At 34.4% G+C, this 27,859-nt stretch overlaps 1 protein-coding gene and 1 pseudogene across 6 annotated transcripts in view; one reads left to right on the top strand and one right to left on the bottom strand.

The window, feature by feature from the left end:
* NBEAL1 (neurobeachin like 1) overlaps positions 1-27,859 on the top strand; it is a 209,765-nt gene that overhangs the window by 132,990 nt on the left and 48,916 nt on the right. For all 6 annotated transcript variants that reach the window (XM_074191603.1, XM_074191606.1, XM_074191605.1 and 3 more), the window contains 6 exons: positions 724-877; positions 1,773-1,901; positions 9,381-9,686; positions 9,784-9,933; positions 10,563-10,720; positions 12,544-12,668. In XM_074191603.1, the coding sequence (XP_074047704.1) occupies positions 724-877; positions 1,773-1,901; positions 9,381-9,686; positions 9,784-9,933; positions 10,563-10,720; positions 12,544-12,668 (1,022 nt within the window). The remainder of the gene's footprint in view (positions 1-723; positions 878-1,772; positions 1,902-9,380; positions 9,687-9,783; positions 9,934-10,562; positions 10,721-12,543; positions 12,669-27,859) is intronic.
* On the bottom strand, positions 4,397-4,906 carry LOC141491049 (low molecular weight phosphotyrosine protein phosphatase pseudogene; annotated as a pseudogene).

Below are 27,859 nucleotides of genomic sequence, written 5' to 3'. Positions count from 1 at the left end.
TAACACAAATTTTGTGTTATGTATCTAATTATTCCACTGACCCACCACTCTATTTCTTAACCAGGACCACCACTTTGTTTTGATGATTACCATTTTGTAATATAGTTTGAAATATGGTACTGTTTAATCTTCCTTTCCTTTTTTTTTAACTGATCCCCTGACCATTTGTTCATTGATAATTCTTGACCATTTGTTCATCCAGATAAATTTGGTTATGACTTTTTCTAGCCCTATAAAATGATTCTTTGGCAGTTTTGATTAATATGACATTGAATAAAGATTAATTTTGGTAAAAGTGCCATATTTATTATGTTGTCTTAGCCTACCCATGAACAATTTACATTCCTTCAGTTGTTCAGATGTCTTTATTTGTGAGAAAAGTGTTTGGTAATTGTGTTCACATAATCCTGGGGTTTATCCTAGGATATAAACTCCCAGGTATTTTGTATTGACTGTTGTGGTTCATTCGTTTCAATCATGTCCAACTTTTTGTCACCTCATTTGGGGTTTTCTGGCAAAGCTACTAGAGTGAGTTGCCATTTCCAACTTCAGGCCTAGCATTCTATCACTTATGCTACCTTTGTGGTTATTTTAAATGGAATTTTGTCTTTCTTTTTCTGCTGGGTTTTATTGGTACTATGTGGAAATGCTGATGATTTATGTGAGTTAGTTCTATATCCTGCAACTTTGCTAAACTTGCTAATGATTTTTGTTTCTTCTCAGTTTGCTACAGAAGATGTTAGAATCGGCAGTTGCAGAAAATAGAGAGGCAAAAAGTAATCCAGCAACTGCAGAAAATGCTTTCCGACTTCTGCTCATCATAGAGGATTTCCTGCAGACAGAGGGACTAGTTAACTCAAATCTGTGGACAGAGAAGGTATAATAATAGCTCTTGAAATAATTTACTATGGCATTTTAGTCAAATTTTTTTTTAATTGTTTGGGAAGATTATTATTTTTTAAGCAGATGAACGAAATCTCAGGGAAAGTGATATGAAGCAATATGTTACTTTTGATTACTTTGGACATCGATTGTAAACTTTTATTGTTTTTTTAATTTAATAAAAAAATTTTGAACATACAATTTTATAATTTTTGAGACAAAAATTCTCTTAATTTCATCAGCCCCTCCCCCAGCCATTGAGAAGTAAACAATATGATATCCATAATAAATGTAAAGTCATGCAATATACATTTCTCCATTGCCCATGTTGCAACAATAATAAAACAAAAATACAAGAAAAATAATGTGAAAATATGCTTTATCTGTACTGTTATTAATTTCTCTTTCTAGATATGGATAACATTTTTCATTATAAATTCCTTGGAAGTATCTTGAATCATTGTATTGAGCATAGTGTCCAAATCTTTCATAGTTGATCATTGTTACGATATTGCTATTACTGTGTATAATGCACTTCTGGTTCTCACTTCAACTTGCATCAGTTCACATATGCTTTCCCAGCTTATTTTGAATCCAATTCCTCCTCATTTCTTATAGCACAATAGTATTCTATCCCAATCATATACCACAATTTTTTCAGCCATTAACCTGCAGGCGAATATGCCCGCACTTTCCAAGTCTTTGTCTCCACAAAAAAAAAGCCTCCTGTAAATATTTTTTGTGTATATATAGTCCAAAAAGTATTGTATATTCTTGTTGACTGTAAACTTTTGACTAGATTTCTGATATTTGTACTAAGTACTAGTTTTTGGGGGAAATTATTTTCAGGGAAAAAGATAACTTTCTTATTTCTCAATTTTTTTGCATAGCTTTTAGAAGACATTATGCCTCTCTTTGACAGTCTATCCATCTGGTACTCTGATAGCCCAGAGTGGGTGAAACTTTCTCAAATTCAAATCCACTTGCTTCTGGGATTTATTGGGACAGATAATTTGCAGGTTTGTAATTCTTTTTCTTAATGTATTTACTTTTTTCCCAGTTATATGTAAAAGCAATTTTTAATATTTGTTTTTAAAACTTTGAGTTCTTAGTTCTCTCTCTTACTCCCCTCATTAAGAAAGCAAGCAATTTGATATAGGCCATAACTTTGTAGTCTTGTAAAAAACATTTCCATAATAGTCGTTTTATGAAAAAGGACACCCCTCCCCACAAAAAAAGAAACTTCAAGAAAAATAAATTAAAAATGTATACTTTAATTTATATTCCAAAAACTATCAGCTCTTTCTGTGGGGATGTATGGCATTCTTCATTATTAGTCTTTCAGAGTTGTCTTGGGACATTGTATTGCTGAGAAAAACTAAGTCGTTCACACTGGTTTGTCATTCTTAAAGCCTGGAAAATTCAAAGGCAACTGTAAGAATTCAGCTCTTTCTTTATATGAATATTTTATTTGTTTTCCAAAACAATAATAGTTTCTAACAATCATTTTTTTGTAAGGTCTTGAATTTTACAATTTTTCTCCCTCCCTTTCCTCCCCCTCCCCCCAGAAGGCAAACTGATAGACTTTACATTGTTTCCATGCTGTGCATTGATCGAAATTGAGTGTGTTGAGAGAAAATATATATCCTTGAAGAAAAAATAAAATGTTACAAGATAGCAAAATTATGTAGTACATAAGACAACTTTTTTAGAAATTGAAGATAATCTTTGTTCAAATTCCACAGTTCATTCTCTGGATACAGATGATATTCTCTGTCACAGATACCTTAAAATTGTCCTTGATGAAATGAACAAATCCATTAAGGTTGATCATCTCCCCTATGTTGCTGTTATAATGTACAGTGTTCTTCTGGTTCTGCTTATCTCTCTTAGCATCAGTTCATGTAATTCCTTTCAGGCTTCTCTAAATTCCCATTCCTCCACGTTTCTAATAGAACAATAGTGTTCCATAATGTACATGTACCACAGTTTGTCTGGCCGTTCCTCAGTTGACGGACTTCCCCTCGATTTCCAATTCTTTGCCACCACAAATAGAGCTGCTTTTAATATTTTTGTACAGGTGTTGTTTTTACACTTTTTCATGATCTCTTCAGGGTATAGACCCAGTAGAGATATTTCTGGATCAAAGGGTATGCACATTTTTATTGCTTTTTGGGAGTAATTTCTAATTGCTCTCCAGAAAGGCTGGATGAGTTCACAGCTCCACCAATAATGTATTCATGTCCCAGATGGCTCATATCCCTTCCAACATTGATTATTGTCCTTCTGGTCATATTGGCCAATCTGAGAGGTGTGAGATGGTACCTCAGAGATGCTTTAATTTGCATTTCTCTAAATCGGAAATGATTTAGAGCAATTTTTCATATGACTATGAATTGCTTTGATTTCCTCATCTGCAAATTGCCTTTGCATATCTTTTGATCATCTGTCAATTGGGGAATGGCTTGGTTTTTTAAAAAAAAATTGACTCAGTTCTCTATAAATTTTAGAAATGAGCCCTTTGTCAGAAAGTTGCAAAAAATTGTTTCCCAATTTAAGACATTTCTTTTGATCTTGGTTAGAGTAGTTTGGTTTGTGCAAAAAGTTTTTAATTAAATGTAATCAAAATTATCCAGTTTGTTTTTTATGATGTTCTCCATCTCTTCCTTAGTCATTGCTTCCCTTTCCATAGATCTAACAGGTAAACTTTTCCTTGTTCTCCTAGTTTGCTTATAATATTGACTTTTACGTCTAAATACTGTACCCATTTTGATCTTATCTTGGTATAGGGTGTGAGATGTTGCTCTAATCCAAGTTTCTGCTATCTTCCATTTTTCCTTAGCAGTTTTTATCGAAGAGAGTTCCTGTCCCAGAAGCTGGACTCTTTGGATTTATCAAATAGCAGATTAATATACCATTTCCTGCTGTCTCTTTTGTACTGTCTATTCCACTGATCCACCACTCTATTTCTTTTTTTTTAAAGATGAATAGAATTTCTTTTTATTAAGTTATTGCCATCAAATAACTGCTGATGCACAAAAATACATTTTTCTTTAACTTTTCACAATGATCTCATTTATTTTCTATTTCTAGGGCATAAAAGTAAATATTTTTTTTATCTGTTAAAGATCCCAATTAGACATAAATGAAGTTTTCTTAAAAGAAAAATCTATCAAACATTATTAATAAATGATTGTGTATTAGTTTTTACATACAAATTTTAGTTTGTTCCACAATATAATTTATTCATTTTTAAAATTTGAAACATAAACTGGGCAATTCTATCTATTTTGACAATAACTGATTTAATCAAATATTACTGCTCCAAAAATGATGACTGATTTTCATTATCTTTTAAAATCAGAATATATATGAACATTAAATAAACTGAAGAAACAATGATGGTCTTCAAATGCAGTAGTACATCATTACTTTTTAATAACACAGTTGATATACATACATCATTTTTAAGTTGAAGGCAATCACTGTTGTCCTTGAGCAATAAATGAGCGTGAACCTTAATGAGATTTTTCCAAAAATGCTTTGCAGCACCTTACACATTGCTCATATACAGTTTCAAAATCAGTCATTTCCATAATATGGATCTTCAATAATAAGTTGTTTCTGTAGATCATAGCTTCCAAGAAGTTCAATTTTAGCTTTGCAGTTTTTAACTTGATTAACTTTTCTATTCAAATCTCTTAGATTGTTTTCATCCATACATAATATATAATCAAAGGTCAGGAGATCTTCTTTGGTAATCTGCCTGGCAATATGATTCATAATAATGCCATGTTTCTTCATGAAAGTCTGCCCTCGATAATCAGGGGGGTTTCCTATTTCATATGTAGATGTTGCCGCACTGTCTATCCTCCACTTATCTGAAATATTTTGATCAGCTACAAGTTTCCTAAAAACAGCTTCAGCTATAGGTGAGCAACAAATATTACCCAGACACACGAACAGCATGGACCTGGTCCCCACTGCGGCCATGTTTATTCCCACTGCCGTGTGGCCTTACTTCCGGTCCACTCCCACCACTCTCTTAGCCAGTAATAAACAATTTTGATGACTGATATTTTATAATATAATTTTAGATCTGGAAAGGCTAAATCACCTTCTTTTGCATTTTTTTCATTAAATCCTTTGATATTCTTGACTTTTTGTTTCTCCATATGAATGTAGTTACAATTTTTTCTAGGTCACTTAAGTAATTTTTTGGAAGTTTGATTGTTGTGGCACTAATTAAGTAATATCCTTTGATCCAGTAATACCACTATTGGGTCTATACCCTGAAGAAATCATGAAAAAGGGTAAAAACATCACTTATACAAGAAATATTCATAACAGCCCTGTTTGTGGTGGCAAAGAATTGGAAATTGAGTGAATGTCCATCAATTGGGGAATGGCTTAAACTGTGGTATATGTATGTGATGGAACACAATGGTTCTATTAGAAACCTGAAGGGATGGGAATTCAGGGAAGCCTGGGAGGGTTTGCATGAACTGATGCTGAGCGAGATGAGCAGAACCAAAAGAACATTGTACACCCTAATAGCAATATGGGGGTGATGATCAACCTTAATGGACTTGCTCAATCCATCAGTGCAATAATCAGGTGCAATTTTGGGGTATCTGCGAAGGAGAATACCATCTGTATCTAGAGAAAGAATTGTGGAGTTTAAACAAAGACCAAAGACTATTACCTTCAATAAAAAAACAAAACACCATTATCTTATTATGTTATTTTGCTATCTCTTATACTTTATTTTTTTTCTTAAGGATATGATTTCTCTCTCATCACATTCAGCTTAGATCAATGTACACCATAGAAACAATGTAAAAACTAACAGACTGCCTTTTTTTGGGGGGGGGGGGAAGAAAATTGTAAAATTCAAAATAAATAAACTTAAGAAAAAATAAGTAGTTTAATTTAGGCAGAATTGTCATTTTTAGTATATTAGCCTATCCATGAGCAGCTGAAATTTGTCTAGTTATTTAGATCTGATTTTATTTGTGTGAAAAGCATTTTATAGTTGTTTTTATAGTTTCTGAGTCTGCCTTGGCCAGTAGACTCCCAAGTATTTTATGTTGTCTGAAGTTATTTTAAATGGGTTTGCTCTTTCTAATTTTTGCTGCTGTATCTTGCTGATAATATATAGAAATGCTGAGCATTTATTTGGTTTATTTTATATCCTGTAACTTTGCTAAAGTTGCTGATTGTTTCCAGTAGTTTTTTAGATGATTTTTTAGGATTCTCTAGGAATATCATCATGTCATCTTCAACGAGTGAGTTTTGTTTCTTCCTTCTGTGTGGTATAAAAATCCACTTAAAAAATATAGAGAATAGGGCAGCTAGGTGGCATAGTAGATAAAGCACTGGCCCTGGAGTCAGGAGTACCTGGGTTCAAATCTGGTTTCAGACACTTAGGTGTTTCCCTCCCTAACAGAATCGGGAGGATGTCTGACTTGGAATGCAAGGTCTCTCTCCCTCTTTCTTCTAAGAATAGTCTAAGAGTAATAGTTTGTCTTTGTTTTAATGATTTTCTAACCCTGGCAGGACTTCACTAAGAATATTAACTCTTAAGAAGAAATATTCCCCTCACTTCCCAATTCTAATTCCTTCAATTTCTTTTTCTTCTCAATGCTGAAGCTAACATTTCTAATAAATCATCAAATAGTAGTGGTGATAATGGGTATCCTTGTTTCACCCCAATCTTTTTTGGAATGCCTCTAGCTTGTTGATGGTTTCAGATAGATACTGCTTATTATTCTAAGTAACAATCCATTTATTCCTACACTAGTGTTTTTAGTAGGAATAGATGCTGTATTATGTCAAAGGCTTTTTCAGCATCTATTGATTTCTGATAGGTTTGTTATTGATATAATTAATTATACTAACATTTTTCCTAATATTGAACCTACCCTGCATTCCTGGGATAAATCCTACTTTGTCATAGTGTATTATCCTAGTGATAACTTACTGTAATTGTTTTGCTAAGATTTTATTTAAGATTTTTGCATCTATATTCATCAGGGAGATAGGTCTTTTATTTTCTTTCTCTGTTTTGACTATTTCTGGTTTGAATATCAGCACCATATTGGTGTCATAGAAAGAGTTAGGCAGAGTTCCATCTTCACTTATGTTTCCTGAGAGTTTATATAGAATTGGAACTAATTGTTCCTTAAATGTTTGATAGAATTCACTTGTGAATTCATCTGGCCCTGGAGATTTTTTCTTAGGGAGTTCTTTAATGGCTTAATGAATTTCTTTTTTCTGAGATAGGGTTATTTATGTATTTAATTTCCTCTTCATTTAGCCTGGGTAATTTATATTTTTGCAAATATTCATCCATTTCACTTAGATTATCAAATTTGTTGGCATACAGTTGGGCAAAGTAATTCCAAATTATTACTTTAATTTTCTCCTCATTGGTTGTGAGTTCACCTTTTTCATTTTTGATTCTAGTAATCTGGTTTTTTCTTTTTTCTTTTTTTTAATCAAATTAACCAAAGGTTTATCTGTTTTATTGTTTTTTTTTCATAAAACTTGCTTTTATTTATTAGTTCGGTAGTTTTCTTGCTTTTGCTTTTATTAATTTCTCCTTTAATTTTTAGAATTTCTAATTTGATATTTAATTGGGGGTTTATTAATTTGTTCTTTTTTTTTCATTTTTTTGTTGTTGCTTGCTTAGGTCATTGATTTCCTCTTTCTCTATTTTATTCATATAAGCACTTAGGGATATACTATATCCCCTAATAACTATATCCCATAAGTTTTGGTATGTTGTCTCATTATTATCATTGTCTAGGATGAAATTATTCATTCTTTCTATAATTTGTTCTTTGATCTATTCATTCTTTAAAATGAGGTTATTTTATTTCCAATTAGTTTTAGATCTATCTCTCTATGGCCCATTATTGCACATGATTTTTATTGCATTGGGTCTGAAAAGGAAGTATTCACTATTTCTGCCTTTCTGCATTTGATTATGAGGTTTTTGTGCCCTAGTACATGGTCAATTTTTTTGTAGGTGTTATTCAGTTCTTTGGACTAACACCTTGATTTTCATAAGATTTACTTCCAATTGATTAATAATAGCTTGTGAGCAGCTTTTTATAAGCTATATAATCCTGTTCCTATCTTTGTAGTTAGGCATTACATATGGGAAAAGAAATTTTTTGATTAGTTTTTTTTTAGTCAATATACTTATTAATTCTTTTCAAACATTTTCAGTTATCCAGTTCCTGAGAATCCTTATATTTATCTAGCTTAAGTTTCTTTATAAATTCATTAAGAGAATAATGGTTATGAAAACCCCTCATTTTACCTCCAAAATTTCTATATTCATGTATGATTGGTACAAAAAGTTTAAAATTTACCTTGTATTTAGTAGAATATTTTATCACCTAGGATTCTAATAAGAGGTGGCACACTATTTGTTACAGGATTTTTTTTTCTGTTTTGGAATAGTTGATGGATGAGAAAGAAAATAAAAACTTAATTTAAAATGTTAATTGAGAGGCAGTTAGGTGGTGCAGTGGATAGCAATACCATTCCTGTAGTCAGGAGGATCTCAGTCCAAATGTGACCTTAAATCCTTACTAGCTATGTGACTCTGGGGGTATTCACTTAACCCCAATTGCCTACCAAAAGCAAAAAATAAAATGAAAATAAAATGAAAATCAAAAAAAGTTAATTGAAAGAAGTTATTTGATTGTTTCAAGTTAATTGAAAAAAGAAAGAAACTCAAAACTTAACTTTATTCTGGAGAAAGCTATTTTCTTTTGTCTCTATAAAATGAAAAGTTTTACAAGTTAATCTAATCATACACACATACATATGAATTGTGAATCTGACTAGGAAATTTCAATATGATGATAACCAAAATACAATATGACTAACATAATTGGCTTGTCGTGCATTTGAATTTATCCAGTTTTTAATTGAAATCCATGGGTTAATATTAGTAAGATTCTGGAGATTTCCTGGTTAACCTTAAAGAAGCTGAAAATTCCTGGGCTTTTTTAAAAAGCCTATGGAGTCTAAATTTTTTTTTTCACTTAGATTTGAACTTTCTTTGCTGTAACACCATAGACATTGGTAAAGAATTATCCCTATTTTAGATTTTTCTTTTTCACAAAAAAAACTGGGATATTTTAGATCTGCAAACATCCTGAGGCTACTTTATTTCACTGCCAGACTTGAAGCAACTGTGGTGTGGTCTAGCTTGACTGTCTTTCCATTATTGTTTGATTCAGTGCTTTTATCTTTCTGTGATACTATCTTTCCTAAATGCCTGTCTAGTTTCTTCTCGTGATTAAAAACTTGTTACAATATTAATCAAAATATTCATGCATAGAGAAGCAAAATCCTACTGTGGTTTTGCCGTATTAGAAATGGCCAATTGAGGACATTTATGGGTGTTTATCCATGAAATTTTTCTTTAAGTATAAATCTTCACAACCTTATCTATTTTTCTTTACATTGTCTGTTAGGTTTGTGCCATGGCCTCAGCCAAGCTGAATACACTTCTTCAGACCAAAGTGATTGAAAGCCAAGCGGAAGCATGTTACCTGTTAGGGAAGTTGGAACCTATCCTAAGCCAGTCTATAAAAGAGCAGACGGAAACCTACTCATTTCTGATTCCCCTTTTTCGTACCCTAGTGTCTAAAATTTATGAATTGCTCTTTATGAATTTGCACCTTCCCTCATTACCTACCGCCAATGGCAGCCCCTCATTTTTTGAGGATTTTCAAGAATACTGCAATTCTAATGAGTGGAAAATTTACATTGAGAAATATGTAAGTTTTAACTTTTCTATGGAAATTTGAAAAATTAAATTACCGTTATATTAGTAGTGTATTTCAAACTTGGGGTGGTTGTTTTCTTTTGCTCAAGATTATGCCCTATATGAAGCAGTATGAAGTTCAAACATTTGGTGATGGTTGTGAGTCTATGGCACTTTATTGGAAGGATTGTTATGAAGCCTTAATGGTCAACATGCATAAACGAGACAGAGAAGGAGGAGAAAGCAAACTCAAATTTCAGGTAATAATTACTAGATATTTTTAAATACTGAAAGTATTCATGCTAAATGCAAACAATATACAAAAGAAATATATTTGAGGCATAGCTCATAGCCCAGTTTTCATGGTCTTCATTGTGCATAGAATAAGTAATGTTCAGTAAAGCTACAAACCTTAGTTTTTTGCATTTATAAAATGTGGGGAGAGAACAAGTGGGTTTTTGTGGTTTCCTCAGGCTCCAAATCAGTGTTGCTTTGGTTCTGGAGGCAAGAGAACTATAGACTATACAGAAGAAGTGTTAATACCTGAATATATTAAATAATTTCTTTGAAAGGGGAGGTAGGAGGTTCAAGCCATAGTGAGCACCAAAATAACAATCCCCAAAATGTAACTGATACCATTTTAAAAGAGGGGAAGTGACTTATTAATGTGAAGCATTTTTGAATCACATTATGTAAGTCAGACATCTGTCAACTCATTAAAACAAAGATGAAAATTAATTCCAATTTTTAGAATTGGTAAAAGTGAGAAGACGTAGCATGCATCTTGTATAAAACCATATAGTGACATAGGGCAGGCAAGTCCTTGATGCAGTTGAATCATTCTACTTCAGAAGCCGATGTATCTAAAAGGCATTATTTTTTACTTCAGGATTTTTTTGTGGAACCATTTAAGAGAAAGGCACGTCAAGAGAACTTACGGTATAACAGTATGCTGAAACAACTTAATAGCCAGCACTTAGCCACTTTGAGACAGTGGAAAGCAATTCAACTTTATTTGACATGTGAAAGAGGTCCTTGGGCTGAAAGGTAGGGGTAAATCATTTACCTTTTTATTTTAGAAGAATAGTCTTCCATACAAATTTCTAGTTATACCCTAAAAGAAAGACAAGATTTAGACTTATTTCATTCTCTTTTTTTGTCAACCAAAGGCAGATCTCAGAATTTTAAGAGGTGGGTGTTGTGTGTGTGTGTGTGTGTGTGCGCGCACGCGTGCGCACATGCACACACACATGTATAAAATATTTCTTGTTGTACAGTTGTGTTCAACTATTTGTGACTTCTTTGGGGTTTTTTTGGCGAAGGTACTGGAATGGTTTACCATTTCCTTCTCCAGTTCCATTTTATAGATGAGGAGACTGAGACAAATAAGGTTAAGTATTTAATCTAAATGTCTGAGGCCAGATTTGAACTCAAGAAGATGAGCCTTCCTCATTCCTAACTATCTGTTGAACAGCCCAAAATATAACCTTGGTTTCCTCCTAATTCTGACTTTGTACTTCTCTGAAACCCTATCTTCCTTAATTCAATATGATTTATAGACCATGGATCTTTAGAATTATGTCTGCTGTGTGAAATACAAAAGAAGTCTAGAGTACTTAGCCTGATGCTTCTATTGTACAGACTTTGAGTCAAAAGAATCATATGTGTCTTAGATGAGAGAGACCAGGAAATGTCAGGTCTACTAGAGTGAACTTCAAGGATTACAACTATTGAAGAGTCATTCTTCTTTATAACTTGCAGAATAAGAATAGCAATTCATCCTACCCAGGTGTCTTATCCTATATTATCAGAAAAATTGTACCAGCAGTCTTTTATACCTTATAATAATCAGTCTATTCTTATTAATTATTCATTTCCTTCCATTCAGATTTCATTGGTTATTTTATATTTGTAAGAAATTTTTTCAAAGTTCTAATTTTAATGATTGTTTTTAAATTATTACTGCAGTTTGGAAAAGAAGTGCCTTCCAGTTAATAGTTATTTGTTAATGGTTAATGTTTAGTAAATTTATATACTTAAAGGGGTAGCAAGGTGATAGTGGATAGAGTACCAGTCTGGCAGTCAGTAAGACTTGAGATCAGATTCGGTGTCAGACACTTACTAGCTGTGTAATCTTGGACAAGTCATTGAATCCTGTTTGCCTCAGTTTTCTCATCTCTAAAATGAGCTTGTAGCAGGAAATGACAAACTACTTCAGTATCTTTGCTAAGAAAATCCAAATACGTTTACTGAGAGTTGGAAACAACTGAAAAACAACTGACTACCACTAACAACAATTACATACTTAAAACAACTGAGCACAGAGAGATTCTATTTTCTTGACATGAGGATGTTTCTAGTATGGGATGCTTTTTCACAGGACTTTGACTTAATATAACCATTTCCATATGGTGACAAATTTCTAGAGTTCCTGAATCTCTGTTTTGACAAGATGTATGTAGTAGGTTCTTCTGCCTTTCAGTACATTCTAGTTTCTTTTTCTTTTTTTTTTTTTTTGCAAGGCAAATGGGGTTAAGTGGCTTGCCCAAGGCCACACAGCTAGGTAATTATTAAGTGTCTGAGACCAGATTTGAACCCAGGTACTCCTGACTCCAAGGCCGGTGCTTTATCCACTACGCCACCTAGCTGCCCCACATTCTAGTTTCTTTCTGGCAGTACTATTTTCACATAGCAACACTACATTATTATTATTATTATTATTATTATTATTATTTGCTAATAATACTTTAAAGATGATTGGTTTAGTTTTTCAATGCTTAATTATTTCCAAGGACAATACTACAATTTTTAACTAAATTTACTTAATGTAGAATCCTCTGTATTGTCATATTAATTTTTGACTTTCTTAGGAAACAGAGTACTATTCACTGGAAACTTGCCAATGTGGAAAACTATTCTCGAATGAAACTTAAATTGGTACAGAATTATAATTTCAACTCTCATGAGGAAGCCAGTGCTCTAAGGGACAATTTAGGTAAGTTTCAAAGTCTCTTCTAATTTTTGTGTTGATGTCATTCATTTTGTTTAGAAACTGATAAGCCAGTAACTGTTGTTTTTTAAGTGATAGTTTAATATTTTATATCTTAGCACTATATTAAAATTTCATTAACATGCATTTTTTAAGTGAAAAAATAAACTTTTCTACTTAAATGACTCTTAGTCTTATACTCTTCCTTTAATTCTAATTCTTCATCTCCAATTGCCTTTAAAACATCCCCCGTTAAAGTAGTAATTATATAATCACAGAATCAATGCATCTTCAGGTCCATCTGACTCTGTACTCTCTGAGCTGATCAAACCTTTGCTTGATGACCTCTAGTTAGAGGAAACTTAACTGCTTTCCAGAGCAGTTCCCAGTTCAGTGATCAAATTTTGAGTTAGAGAGGACTTCAGTTATCAACCTTACTTAACCTAGTTTTAAAATAACTCATTCTATATCCTTCCCTCTGAATGACCACTAACCTCTACAATTTACAAAGCAAACATGCCCACATTTTAAGGTAAACAGAATTCCCTAACAACACTCTTGAAACATGGAGGGCATTTCATTGATGCAGTGAACAGAGCACTGACCCTGGATTTGGAGACAGAAAGACACAAGTTCTCATCAGACCTTAGAGATTTACTAGTTGTGTGACTGGGCAAGTCATTTAATCTCGGTTTGCCCCAGTTTCTTCATTTTAAAATCAATTTGATAGCATCCACCTCCCAGGGTTTTTGTGAGAATCAAAATAGGTGATTGTAGGGGCAGCTAGGTGGCGCAGTGGCTAGAGCACCAAACCTGGAGTCAGGAGGACCTGAGTTCAAATGTGGTCTCAGACACTTAATAATTACCTAGCTGTGTGACCTTGGGCAAATCACTTTAACTCCATTGCCTTGCAACCCCCCCCCAAAATAAAAGAAAACCTAGATGGTTGTAAAGCCCTCAGCACAGTACCTGGCTCATAGGAAGGCTTTTTCTTAATTGATATTTTATTTTTTCAATTACACATTATGAAAGTCCACATGCATATGAATATTTTTAAGTTGCATAATTTCCTTTCACCCCCCTTCCCACCCCCTCCCCACAGCAGAAAACAGTTAGATGAAATTGTACCTACTCATTTGTGTTTAGAATGTTTGCAGATTTGTCATTTTCAGTATGAAGAATTAGAAATAAAGGAAAAGAAAGAAAATGATGAGGTAGGAAAGAAATACAAAAGAGAAGTTTTTAAAAAGTGAATATAGTGTTCATTCAAATTCTGTTTTTTTGATTTTGTTTTTCTTCCTCTGAATGGGAATAGCATTGTTTATAGCCAGTCTCCTAAGGTTGTCCTAGCTCTCTGAACTGCTGAGAGGAGCTGCATCCATCACCGTTGATCAACTCACAATTTTGTCGTTAATGTGTACATTGTTCTCTTGGTTCTGCTCCGTTTTCTCAGCACCAATTCCTGCAATTCATTCCCTACTTCTCTAGAGTCTAACCATTTATGGTTTCCTTTAGAACAATAAAATTCTATAACATTCCTATACCATAACTTGTTCAACCATTTCTCAATTGATGGGTATCTCCTCAATTCCTAGTTCTTTGCTGCTACTACCAAAGCAACTGCATGAATATTTTGGAATATGGGGGACTTTTCCAATTTTTATGATTTCATCTAGATATGGGCCTAGTATTGGTATTTCTGTGTCAAAGGGTATGATCAGTTTTATTTCTTGTGAGCATAATTCCACAACAATGCATTAATGTCCCAATCCTCCCACAGTCTTCCCAACATTGATCGTTTTCCCATTTTGTCAATTTAGTCAATCTGATGGGTGTGAGGTGGCACCTCCCAGTTGTTTTAATTTGCATTTAATCTGACCATTTATCATTTGGGGAATGAATTGTAATGTTATAAGTTTGATGCAGTTCTCTATTTATTTTAGAAATGAGACCTAAATGTTCTGATAAATCAGAACCCTTAACTGAAAATTGTTTCCCAACTTTCTGTTGGGAAAAGAAGGCTATTTTAATTTTATTACCCCTTGTAAATTATTAGCAGATTTTTACTTTCTCTTTACATTTTGCCTAAATTCTCCTCTCTCAAATTTTTACTCATTTCCCCAAGTTATATCTTTTAGGGTAAAGTCTAAGTCTTTCACTTTATTTTTTTCCTTTCTCTATTAAAAAAAAATTATCTCCCAGAAGTATTCTCTTCTCCAGGAAAACTCTTCCAAATCCATTTAACTAATCTTCACAGGGCCATCATTTTAGAGCCTTTGCAATGCTAGATGCTTTTTTTTTTTTGAGGATATTCATGGGTCTCTTAAAATGTGTTCCCTAGATTTGAAAACAGTACTCTCAGTGTATATTGATCAGGAGATAACTCAAGACCCTGGCCTCCCTAGTTGTTGACACTCTTTCATAATACAACTTAATGAACATGTTAGCTTTTAGGTCTATAGTGATCACATTGTTGACTTTGCTGAGCTTGTAATCTAATAAAACCCCTAACTCTTTTCTAGACAAGTCATGACTCTCTAAATTTATACTTGTGAAGTTGATTTTTTTTAATCCAAGCATAAGGCTTAACATTTATTTCTGTTAAATTCCTTCTTATTTGAGTTAAAATACTCTTGTAGCAGGTTGGTATTTTTGACATACAGAATCACTGTCATCTATTATCTTCCCTCCAGAGAATCAATCTTTCCTATTTATTTTTATGGCACCTTCATGTTCCGAGCCTTAAGCTGTAAACTTTGTATCATCTTTGATTCTTCCCTTTCCCTGCACAACTTCACTACCATCCCCATATTGAACTTCTCCATGCCATCTGTTCCCAGATCCCACCTCCTCTACCACAACATTGCATGTGTCTAGTTCTCTCCATTCATTCTGAGTTCTTTGTCACTCTTCAGCAGTTTTGTAATAGTCTACCAACTTTTATTGGCATTCTAACTGCCATTCTCACCTTCTTGTTATCTATTTTTCTTCACGTTTTTCCTGGATAATCTTCCTAAAGGCACAGATATAAATTACCAGCATATCCTAAGCAAAATCCTTAAGTTGACTTCCTTACAGAATCTTTTTCTTCTTTCATATATATATTCTCCACAAAACCTCTGATTCTCTTTGTTCCTTTTGAAAATTTTCCTAGATTGTTGTTTTGTTCCTATATCTTTCTGTTTTATATTATGTATATCTGTGTTGATCTTTGGGTAAAGGCAGAGATTAGGACAAATGTTTTGTCACCAAGTCATAGTGTATTATCTTTCAGTCTTAAGTAGCTGTTTAATAAATGTTTACTGAGTTGAATTTAATTGCAAAAAAATATTTTTTTAAATCAAAATTAGACTTTATCAAATGAAAAGTCTTTTTTTTCCTTGCCTAGGACATTTAGAATAATGAAGTTAAACTTTCCTTCTCACTTAGCTTTTATTTTCTGAACCTGGAACTAATAAGAGTTACTAAAACTGAACAACTTCAAAACATCTGTTCCCTAAGCAGACATTTTAAACTTGTCTTTAAAACATGTCTTCTGTTACAGAACTTTTTACAACTTAACATTCCTTTTTTTTTTTAAAAAAAGGGACCAGGGTCTGTTCATATATTCCTGATCCTTTTGCTTCTAACTATTTTTCTAAACTTTCTACTTTGTGTCCCCTGTTTCCTGAATTTCTCAGGATGGTGGTATTATGTTGGTGGTCATCCTTACGGTAGGAGTCTGCTGAGCCACAAGTAGTGGGGTCTTGAAGAAGGCCTCCAAGGCCCTGGCTTCCATGTCTGCAAATCTAAATTGTGTTGTTTTTACAATTTTTTTTTTGTAAAAGATTTCCATTTTTTTTGGACTTGATACAGATATGTTCAAGATAAAATTAAACTTGAGAGTTAGTGTGTGCTTTGTAGAAACTTATGTTTTATAAAATCATAACATTTTAGGAAGTTATTAATTTCTATTTTTAAAGGCATCTTTCTTTTTATTTTATTTTTTTGGCAAGGCAATGAGGTTAGGTGACTTGCCTGAGGTTACACAGCTATGTAATTATTAAGTGTCTGAGGTTGGATTTGAACTCAGGTCCTCCTGACTCCAGGGCCGGTGCTCTATCCACTGCACCACCAAGCTGCCCTGGTATCATTCTTCTTAAAATAGGTCATCAGTAGTAACATTTATTAAATACACACAGAAAGGCTGTGTGGCATCAGGCCCCATTCCAGCTCTAACGCATACAGGCTGGGTGACTAATGTGATCATTAAGCTGTATTTTGAAAGAGTGTCAACAACTACAGAGGCCATAGTCCTGAGCTATCTTCTGATCAGAGACCACCACAGCAGCTCTCAACCTTTTTTGAGGATGTGAAGGGAAGGTGGGGATCCACATTTACCCACAAAATTATAGGTAGTACTTATCACTATGTGAAAAATGCTGTACTTGGTGGAAGACGAATAGACATAAACAAACCTTCAAATGATCTTTGAGATGGCATCCCTCATTTGCAGATGCCCCCTAAGAGTGAATGACCACTTGCAGCTATTCTTGAAGCCCCCTTTCAACCAAGAGGATTTTCTGTGCTGATGGTGGCATCTGGTGGCAGTGTGGGGGAATTGCACTCCCTGACAGCTCAGGTAGAACTAAGCAATTTTTCTGATAGGCCCAAGATGCATTCTCTTGACCTCATTTTTCCCTTTATTTTCCCATCTTTTACCTTTGTAACCCAGGTGAATTTTGCATCCTTTTTTTCACCTGTGTCTTGCTATTGTTCTCCTACTTCTTCTTTTCCTTTTGTTTGTAAATCAAAAAAAATTCTAATTATACATATTAAGATAATTAGTTCTAGCTAAATATCTATTCAGAAAAGTAATAACTTGGAATTTGAATTAAACTTAAACAAAGCAGCTCCATTAACCCCCAAATATTTTGAAAGAATACAGATGTCACCTTGAAATTGTCCACAAAAATTTCTGACTACTTTTTTCATCCTTAAGCCTTTTTACCAGATTCAATATTTTTTAAAAATTTATTTTTTCTGATTTGGTTTTAAATTGTTTTATTGCAACATTATTGCTTTCTACCATTTTTTATTCAAGATATATACTATATAAATTTAAGTTAGATTAATTTACATTTTAATAATAAAATATATAATCTTCCCTGGAGAAGGAAATACCAAAGCACTTTTTTTCCTAGAAAACCCCATGGTCATTATGGTCCACAGGGTCACAAAGAGTCAGACAGGACTGAATGATTGATTAGCAGTAATATAAGTTCCTTTAGGTAGAAGACAGTGTCTTAGTGTCCTAAACATCTTAGCATAGTAGGTTATATTGCATCTTAGGTTCATAACAAATACTTGTGGATTGAATTGGAATGGATTAGATAGATGTGGATGTTTACATAATATTCCAATGTTAAAGCCCTTCACAAATTGCTTCCCTTCCTACCTTCCTGGTCTTTTTCTTCCCTAGATGTATTCTAGTCACCAGAAACACTGGTCTTCTCAGAACCATTCTACGGGTAGTGCAAGTGTTACCCACAAAGAAAGAAATTATCTCCATTAGATTAAGTGACTTCTGGTATTTCCCATTTTAAGTATTAGAGCCAAAATTTCTGGCATTCTTTCCCCTAGACCATATGGATTCATATGACCACTATTACTACTTCTGTGGCATTAAGTAAGTATCTGCCAATTAATCGTTTTCTATAAGTAAATTAACTTATGCTGTCTTAATTAGTCTCTAATTAGATAAAATGAGAAGATTGTACTAAAAGCTCTTTAAGGTCAATTTCAGCTCTAAAATCCTATGATTTCTATATATTGTTCCTAGGGAAAAGTTCTTTTTCCCCTTTTCTTCCAACCCTTTTCAACTTTTCTTCTCATTAGATAGTAAGCTCCATTAAAGCAAGCATTTAGCATAGGGCCTAGAACATAGTACATGTACTGTCTGACTCAATATATTTTCAGTTACTGTTTACTGAAAAGTATAGAGAGTGCAAGATACCACTGTGGTCAATTTTTAATCTTAAAAAATATTGATTTTTTTAAATTGATCCCTTAAAAACTCTTCAATAAAATTTCATCTATGAATATTACACAAGATTCCATGAAAGATGTAGCTTTTTTTATCATCCATTGAGACATCTAACATATATGCTTGATCAAGATAAGATGTTTTCTATTCTTATGAAGAATGTACATTGAAGAGATTAAATTTTTATTATGACTAGAGATTTTAGTCCTCCAGGTGTTTTTCGTTATGGAGGTTACTACACTGATTTCAGTAAAACCCCAGAATATTAGCAAGCCTCCTAAATGGGATCTATAGCCACTCAAAAAAATTTGCATAGCTATTGGGACAACAACCAGTTTTTAAGCCTAGCTTTCTATGTACTAGACACTAATAATTACTGGGTATACAAAGAAATGCAAAAAATATGGTCCTGCCTTTAAGGAGATCCATTCTGATGGAAGCAGTGAAGAACAAAAATAATTGTACATTCAATATAGAGAGAGAATAGGTAGAAAATTAATCTTAAAGGAAAGGTACTAGCAAATAGGAAAAAAGCCAGGGAAAGCCTTATGCAAACGTTAGGATTTGAACTGGGTTTTAAAGGCAGCCAGAAAGCAGAGATGAGGAGGGATAGTATTTTCAAGTGTGAGGAATAAGAACTAAAAAACATCAGAGCTAAGAAATGGAATAGCATGTTTGAGGAATAACAGTAAGACCAGTGTTTCTGGTGATTAGAATACATCTAGGGAAGTAAACAGTAAAAAGACCAGGAAGGTAGGAAGGAACAATTTGTGAAGGGCTTTAACATTGGAATATTATGTATGTATGTATGTACAGAATATGATATATGTTTGAATGGATGACCATGAAATTGATTCATCAATATATTTATTTTCCAAGCACTGCATGTGGACAATGACTTGGAACTAGAATTTGAGGTAAATGTTTACTTTGGTGAAAAGACATAGTGCATTTAACGATCCCAGGCTTATTCCTGAGAATGTCACCATTCACCTAGTGATGCTATATGAAGAGACACATAGGACAGTATATGACTAAGCAAAAACTGGACAACAAAAGCAGTTTAAATGATATCATTCTCTTTCTGTGTGTCTTTCAGTGTCTCTATGTTGTCTATCTCGCTGTCTTTTCCTCTGTGAGCTTTATTAGAATCCATATCACCAAAACTAAATAAAGAAAGGAAGGTCTCTGGCATGTTGGATGAATATTCCATAAAAGATTTATAGGAGTACATGTATAAGAATCACAGGAGAAGGCATGAATGGATTATAAACTTTATCATTAGAAGAAATATTCACATCAATGAAATCCACAGATACTTTGAAGTATATCCCTAGAGAAGATGTGAACACACATATTTACACAGCTCATTGCTATGTTAAATTGGTTCTTTTCATCATTCTCAGTCATGATTTAGAATAATTCTAGCATAGAATAGTAAACAAAAATGATATCTAGCCAGATGAATGCGATAGGACAGAAAGACATTCAAAATTCTTTGGTGTTGGATTTTTTAAAATAAGATTTTTATTGATATTTTTATATCATTAGAATTTCTCACAATATTCCTCTAACCTCCTTTTCAAGCAAACTATCTCATATAACAAAAAAAAGTAAGAGAAAAATATAGTGTTATTTTGTTTTACTTAGTTTAACTTACCATGTTTGTTTATTCGAGTGTAAATACAAACATTCCTCCCACTGCCCAGGCATGCATTTTGGATTAGCCATTTTAATCCTTTCTTAATTTAGTTCAGATAATCCATGAGACTCTCACTTTACTGCTTTATACTAATGTTGAGATAAAACTGAGTCCTTGAAATAAATTTTAGCAGAATACATACCAGTCCATTCTCTTAAGCTGGAAAAGATTTGCTTAATACTTCTGGAATTGGTTTAAATCTATTTTCCAAGGTTCAGTTTAGCTAATTATGAATATTGCACTCAATATTGCTCATCACCTGAGTCTTAATTAAAGATTTTATTTATTTTGAGTTTTACAATTTTCCCGCCAATCTTATGCCCCCCCCCCCCCCAACAGCACTTTGCCGGTCTTTACATTATTTCCATGTTGTACATTGATCCAAATTGAGTATGATGAGAGAGAGAAATCATATCCTTAAGGGAAAAAACAAAAAGTGTAAGAGATAACAAGATCAGACAATTAGATATCAGGTTTTGGGGGGCGGCTAGGTGGCGCAATGGATAAAGCACTGGCCCTGGAGTCAGGAGTACCTGGGTTCAAATCCGGTCTCAGACACTTAATAAATACCTAGCTGTGTGGCCTTGGGCAAGCCACTTAACCCCATTGCCTAGCAAAAAAAAAACCCCTAAAAATAAAATAAAAATAAGATATCAGGTTTTTTTTTCTAAATTAAGGGAATAGTCCTTGAACTTTGTTCATCACCTGATTCTTAACTAGTAGATTAAGAATTGGTTGTCCCTGGTGATCTATGAAGTAAAATAACAAAAAAAAAAAATCCTCATTTCCCTAGTAGTAATATTTGCTGAAGTTGAGGAAAAGGATGAGGGTTCAAATAATCATAATTTTTAGACTTTTAAATAATATTTTAACTGTTAGCACTCAAGTGAGATTCTTGTCTAAAGATAGGTAACTTGATATAGTAACCCCACTGCATAACTATTGGTATTTTCACTGTAAAGAAGAAGAATAGATAACTTGAGATAGGCCTACAGAATGATAAAAGTAAAGAAAAGAAAAAACAAAGGAAAACTTTCAGCCTTTGGTTAGCTTCTTGGTATGGAATATCTGTGGAAGAAAGTGGGATAAAAATTATACAGGAATTATACAAGATGAGATAGTATGAAGCAGATTACTGACAGATTTATTAAACTAGGTTAACTACTTGATGCCTTACTGTGAGATATAATAATTTAATATTTATATATGAGTTTTGAATCTGTATTATATACTTTATGTCAGAAAGAGCCTAGAAAGATCTTTCTGAATTCAAATCTGGCCTCAGACCCTTGCTTGAAATGACATTTAGAAATGACATTTCCCTGTTTGCCTCAGTTTCTTCATTTGTAAAATGAACTGGAGAAGGAAACAGTAAACCAATCTAGTATCTTTACCAAGAAGTTTTAACCAAGAAACCCTCACTGGGCAAATATCAACTGCTCATGGATAGGCTAAGTTAAAATAATAAAAATGACAATTATACCTAAATTAAATTACTTATTTAGTGCCCTACCAATCAAAATTCCAAAAAATTACTTTGATGAGTTAAAATAAATTGTATGGAGAAATAAAAAGTCAAGAATTTCCAGAGATTTGATGAAAAAAGGCCCTACCAGATCTAAAATTATATTATAAAGCATCAGCATCAGTCATCAAAACTGTTTGGTGTTGGCTAAAAAATGGAGTGGTGGATCAGTGGAATAGACTAAGTACAAAAGAGATAGCAGGAAATGATTATAGTAATCTACTGTTTGATAAACCCAAAGAGCCCAGCTTCTGGGATAAGAACTATCTCTTTGATAAAAACTGTTGGAAAATTGGAAGTTAATATGGCAGAAACTTGAATTAGACCAACACCTCACACCCTATACCAAGATAAGATCAAAATGGGTACAGGATTTAGACATAAAAGGCAATGTTATAAACAAACTAGGAGCTCAAGGAATAGTTTGCCTGTCAGATCTTTGGAAAGGGAAGCAATTTATTTATTTATTTATTTTAGGGGTTTTGGGGGGGGGGGGTTGCAAGGCAAATGGGGTTAAGTGGCTTGCCCAAGGCCACACAGCTAGGTAATTATTAAGTGTCTGAGACCGGATTTGAACCCAGGTACTCCTGACTCCAAGGCCGGTGCTTTATCCACTATGCCACCTAGCCGCCCCAAGGGAAGCAATTCATGACCAAAGAAGAGATGAAGAACATCTTTAAAAACAAACTAGATAATATTAATTACATTAAATTAAAAAGCTTTTGCACAGACAAAAACCCTGTAACCAAGATCAAAAGAAATGTAGTAAATTGGGAAATAATTTATACAACTAGTATTTCTGACAAAGGACTCATTTTTAAAATATACAGAGAAATGAGTCAAATTTTCAAAAAAAAACAAGCCATTCCCCAATTGACAAATGGTAAAGAATATGCAGAGGCAATTTACAGGTGAGGAAATCAAAGCGATCCAAAGTCATATTAAAAATTGCTATAAATCATTACTTATTGGAGAAATGCAAATTAAAGCATCTCTGAGGTACCACCTCACACTTCTCAGACTGGCTGATATGACCAGAAAGGACAATGCTCAATGTTGGAAGGGATGTGGGAAAATGGAACACTATTGTTCTATTAGAAACCAGAAGGGAAGGGAATTCAGGGAAGCCTGGAAGGATTTGCATGAACTGATGCTGAGTGAGATGAGCAGAACCAGAAAAACACTGTACACCCTAACAGCAATATGGGGTTGATGATCAACCTTGATAGACTTGCTCATTCCATCAGTGGAACAATCAGGGACAATTTTGGGCTATCTGCAATGGAGAATACCATCTGTATCGAGAGAAAGAATTGTGGAATTTGAATAAAAACCAAGGACTATTACCTTTAATTTTTTTTATCTTATTATGTAATTTTGCTATCTCTTATTTTTTTTTTAATCCTTAAGAATATGATTTCTCTCTCAGCACATTCAATTTTGGAAGCAATGTAAAGACTATCAGAGTGCCTTCTGTGGGGGAGGGCAGAAGGAAAGCAAGATTGGGAGAAAAAAATTGTAAAATAAAAAAAAAAAGAAAATCCCAAAGAGAGTCATGGAGTATCAGACACAACTGAAACATCTAAACAATAACAAAAAGCAATATCTCAAGCTATATAAACAGATTCCTATAGTCACATATTGACTTAGAAAATGTCAGCCATATTGCATTCTATTTTTGTATGTTTTGTTAAATATTTCCCAATTATTATCTGGTTAGACTGCACTCCAGAGTTTGACACTTCTACTCTTTTTTTTTTTAAGGTTTTTTGCAAGGTAATGGGGTAAAGTGGCTTGCCCAAGGCCACACAGCTAGGTAATTATTAAGTGTCTAAGGCCAGATTTGAACTCAGGTACTCCTGACTCCAGGGCCGGTGCTCTATTCACTGTGCCACCTAGCCACCCCAACATCTCTACTCTTTAGTATTTCTTATAGGACCATGTCAATTTCACATGGTATTTTTTTTATAGCATAACTTTCTTAAGAGTCCTCTCTCATGGGTGGAGCCAAGATGGAGGCAGGAGAAGAGCTTCTCCTAGGAGCTCTCTCCAAAATATTTCAAAAATCTTAAAATTATGACTAACTAAATTTTTGAGAGACAGAACACACAGAAAGATCCAGTGAGGCAATTCTCCAGCCCAAGATAACCTGGAAAATAGTGGAAAAACTCTGTTCCACGGGGTTAGAGGGGCAGCCCCTACCAGAGTGAAGAAATTTCAGCCTCCCAGGAATAGCCCCAGGGTGACTAGGAGCCATGGATGCCAGTAGCAGAAGCAGTTTCCTGATTTGCACCCCAGGAAGAACCAAGCACAACTGGGAAGATAGCAGGGAGACCTCTGCCAGAATAAGCTCAAAGCCTAGGCCTTGAGCATGGTCTCAGCACTAGCCAGCAGCCCAGATCCAGGAGAAGGAAGCAGGCCCCTCGGAGTTGGCAAGAAGGAGCCTCTAGGCGTCTGCGCCCTGAGTGCTCAGCCCACCAAAGGTAAGGGAGAGGAAGGAGACTTCTGAGGTCTGCCCTCTGTGTCTGGAACAGTGCTCTGGGCTCTGACCACATTCAGATCCTGATTGCAGTCTAGGCCCCCCCATAGAACAGGAACCTCCTCCTCCTCAGCCCCATGGCAGAGGTGTGCGCTTTGTGGTCATTCAGAGACCAAGAAAGCAGTCAGAGCCTCACACACTGAGGTCCTTGAGGGGGGTGTCCCAATAAAACTCAAAAGCTCAGGGAAGTACCCCACACCAGGTACAGGCTGGGGAAATGAGAACATGATAAAAAAAAGGAACCTGACCATTGACAAATATTTTGTCTGTGATCCCAAGGAGGATCAAAATATTCAATCTGAAGATAAGGAAGTACAAGCTTCTACATCTAAAGTCTCCAAGAAAAATGAAAGTTGGGATCAGGCTATGGCAGAGCTCAAAAAATATTTTGAAAATCAAGTAAGGGAGATAGAAGAAAAATTGGGAAAAGAAACGAGAGAGAGAGAGATGCAGGAAAAACATGAAAAATGAAGTCAGCAGCTTAGTCAAGGAAATCCAAAAAAAATGCTGAAGAAAATAACGGGTTAAAAATCAGCTTAAGTCGAATGGATAAAATAGTTCAAAAAGTTATTGAGGAGAAGAATGCTTTAAAAAGCAAAACTGGCCAGATAGAAAAGGAGATTAAAAAAACTCTTTGAGGAAAACTAATCCTTAAGATAAAGAATGGAGCTAAAGGAAGTTGATGACTTTACAAGAAATCAAGACACAATACTTCAGCACCAAAAGAATGAAAATTTAGAAGAAACTGTGAAACATTGAAAAAACAGATTCAGGAAAGATAATTTTAAAATTATTGGGATATGTGAAAGTTATGATCAGGAAAAGAGCCTTGACCTCATTTTTAAAGAATTCTGACAGGAAAATTGCCCTGATATCTTAGAAGCAGAGGGAAAAATAGAAATTGAGAGAATCCACCAATCTCCCCCGGAAAGAGACCCCCCAAAACCCCCCCAAGAAATAATTATCTTTAAATTCCAGAACTCCCAAGTCAAAGAGAAAATATTGCAAGCAGCCAGAAGGACACAATTTTAATATTGTGCAGTCAGGATCACACAGGACTTAGCAGCAACTACATTAAGGGCTCATAGGGCTTGGAATATAATATTCCAGAAAGCAAGGGAACTTGGAATGTAACCAAGAATCAACTACTCAGCAAAACTGAACATCCTTTTTCAGGGCAAAAGATGGACCTTTTTTTTTTTTAGTTTTTTTTGCAAGGCAGTGGAGTTAAGTGGCTTGCCCAAGGCCACACAGCTAGGTAATTATTGTCTGAGGCCAGATTTGAACTCAGGTACTCCTGACTCCAGGGCCGGTGCCACCTAGCCACCCCTGAAAAGATGGACTTTCAGTGAACCAGGGGAATTTCAAATATTCCTGTTGAAATGACCAGAGCTGAACAGAAAGTTTGACCTTCAAGTACAGGAGTCAGATGAAGCATAGAAAGCAGAGGAAAAGGGTAAATTATGAGGGACTTAATGATGATGAACTGCATGTATTCCTGCATAGAAAAATGATACTGATAATACTCGTATACAACTTCTCATTTAATAGAACGGGTGGAAGGATCTTTTATAGATGAAGCAAAGGAGAGAGTTGAATTTGAAGATATATATATATTGTAAAAATGGAGTCAGTGGCTAAGAGGGAAATGTACTGGGAATAAGACAAAGGAGAGGTGGAATAGGCTAAGATATTTCATATAAAAGATATTTTTTATTTGCAAGGGGGAATGATGGAACCTTTACACTCATCATAAATGGCTCCAAGAGGAAACAGCAAACACACTCAAGAGGGTATAGATATCTACAGTAAAAAGGAGAGTAGGGAAATGGGGAGACATGGGTGATAGAGGAGAGGGTAGATCATAAGAGAGAATAATCAGATATAACACATTTTCTTTTTTACTTTTTGCAAGGTGCTGAGATTGGGTGGCCTGTCTGGGACCACGGGCCTGGGTGATTGCTGGTTCTCTGGGGTGGTATGTGGACTTGGGGCCTCTTGGCCCCAGGGCCAGTGTTCTGTCTGCTGTACCACTCAGCTAGAAGAGGGCCAGAGTGAAAGGAGAGAGAAAATATAATATATGGTAGTGGGGAGGAATGGATGGAGGGAATTATAATCAGCAATAATAACTGGAAAAATATGGAGGCAACTTCTGTGATGGACTTATGATGAAGAATGTGATTCACCCAAGACAGAGCTGATGGTATCAGAACATAGACTGAAACACATTTTTTTCTTTCTTTTACTTTATTTCACATGAGGTTCTGTATTTTTGTGGGGGAGGGATATTATGTTTATTCTTAAACAAGAATATTTTAGTAACATATAAAGTCATATTAACCAAAAGAAAGAAAGAAAGAAAGAAAGAAAGAAAGAAAGAAAGAAAGAAAGAAAGAAGAAACCATAGGGGCAGCAGCTAGGTGGCATAGTGGATAAAACACCAGCCCTGGAGTCAGGAGTACCTGGGTTCAAATCCGGTCTCAGACACTTAATAATTACCTAGCTGTGTGGCCTTGGGCAAGCCACTTAACCTTGTTTGCCTTGCAAAAACCTAAAAAAACCAAACCAAAACAAAAAAAAGAAACCATGAGGGATGGGAATTCTGGGAAACCTGGAAGGATTTGCATGTACTGAAGCTGAGCAAGATGAGCAGAACCAGAAAAACATTGTATACCCTAACAGTAACAAGGGTGTGATCATCATCCTTGATAGACTTGCTCCTTCCATCAGTGCAACAGTTGTGGACAATTTGGGGCTTTCTGCGATAGAGAGCACCATCTCTATCCCAAGAAAGAACTGTGGACTTTGAACAAATACCAAAGACTATTACCTTCAGTTTAGGAAAAAAACCATTATTTTATGTAATTTTGCTGTCTCTTATACTTTATTTTTCTTCCTTAAGGATATGATTTTCCTCTCATCACATTCAACTTAGATCAATGCATATCATGGAAACAATGTAAAGACTAACAAATTGCCTTCTGTGGGGATTGGGGGGGGAGCAAGAATAGGGGTAATTTGTAAAACTCAAAATAAATAAAATCTTTAAAGCCCTTTGCAAAAAAAAATAGTTCTCTCTCGTCATCACAGTCATAGGAAAGCTCCCTTGACATTAATCTTTGAGATGCTTTGATACTAAATAAAGGGAATCTAAATGATAAGTATAGGACTGACTTAAAAAAAGTACCTAGATTATTTTTGAATCATAATATTATCACCTTTTAAATATCCATTCTTGTTACTACATGTCAGTTGTAATTTAAATCCATGAAGCATTGAGGGAAAGTTTTTTATTTTTTCTAGTTACTGCATTTCTTTTCATAATGGTTTCAATTCAGTTTTTCACTTATGATGCTAATATGTATTAATTTTGGTTCTAATTAATGACTATATTCTACTTCTGTCA

Source organism: Macrotis lagotis, chromosome 6 (assembly GCF_037893015.1).
Source record: "Macrotis lagotis isolate mMagLag1 chromosome 6, bilby.v1.9.chrom.fasta, whole genome shotgun sequence".
NCBI lineage: Eukaryota > Metazoa > Chordata > Mammalia > Peramelemorphia > Peramelidae > Macrotis > Macrotis lagotis.
Note: the sequence above shows the minus strand (reverse complement) of the source record. Positions and strands in the feature narration are given on the sequence as shown.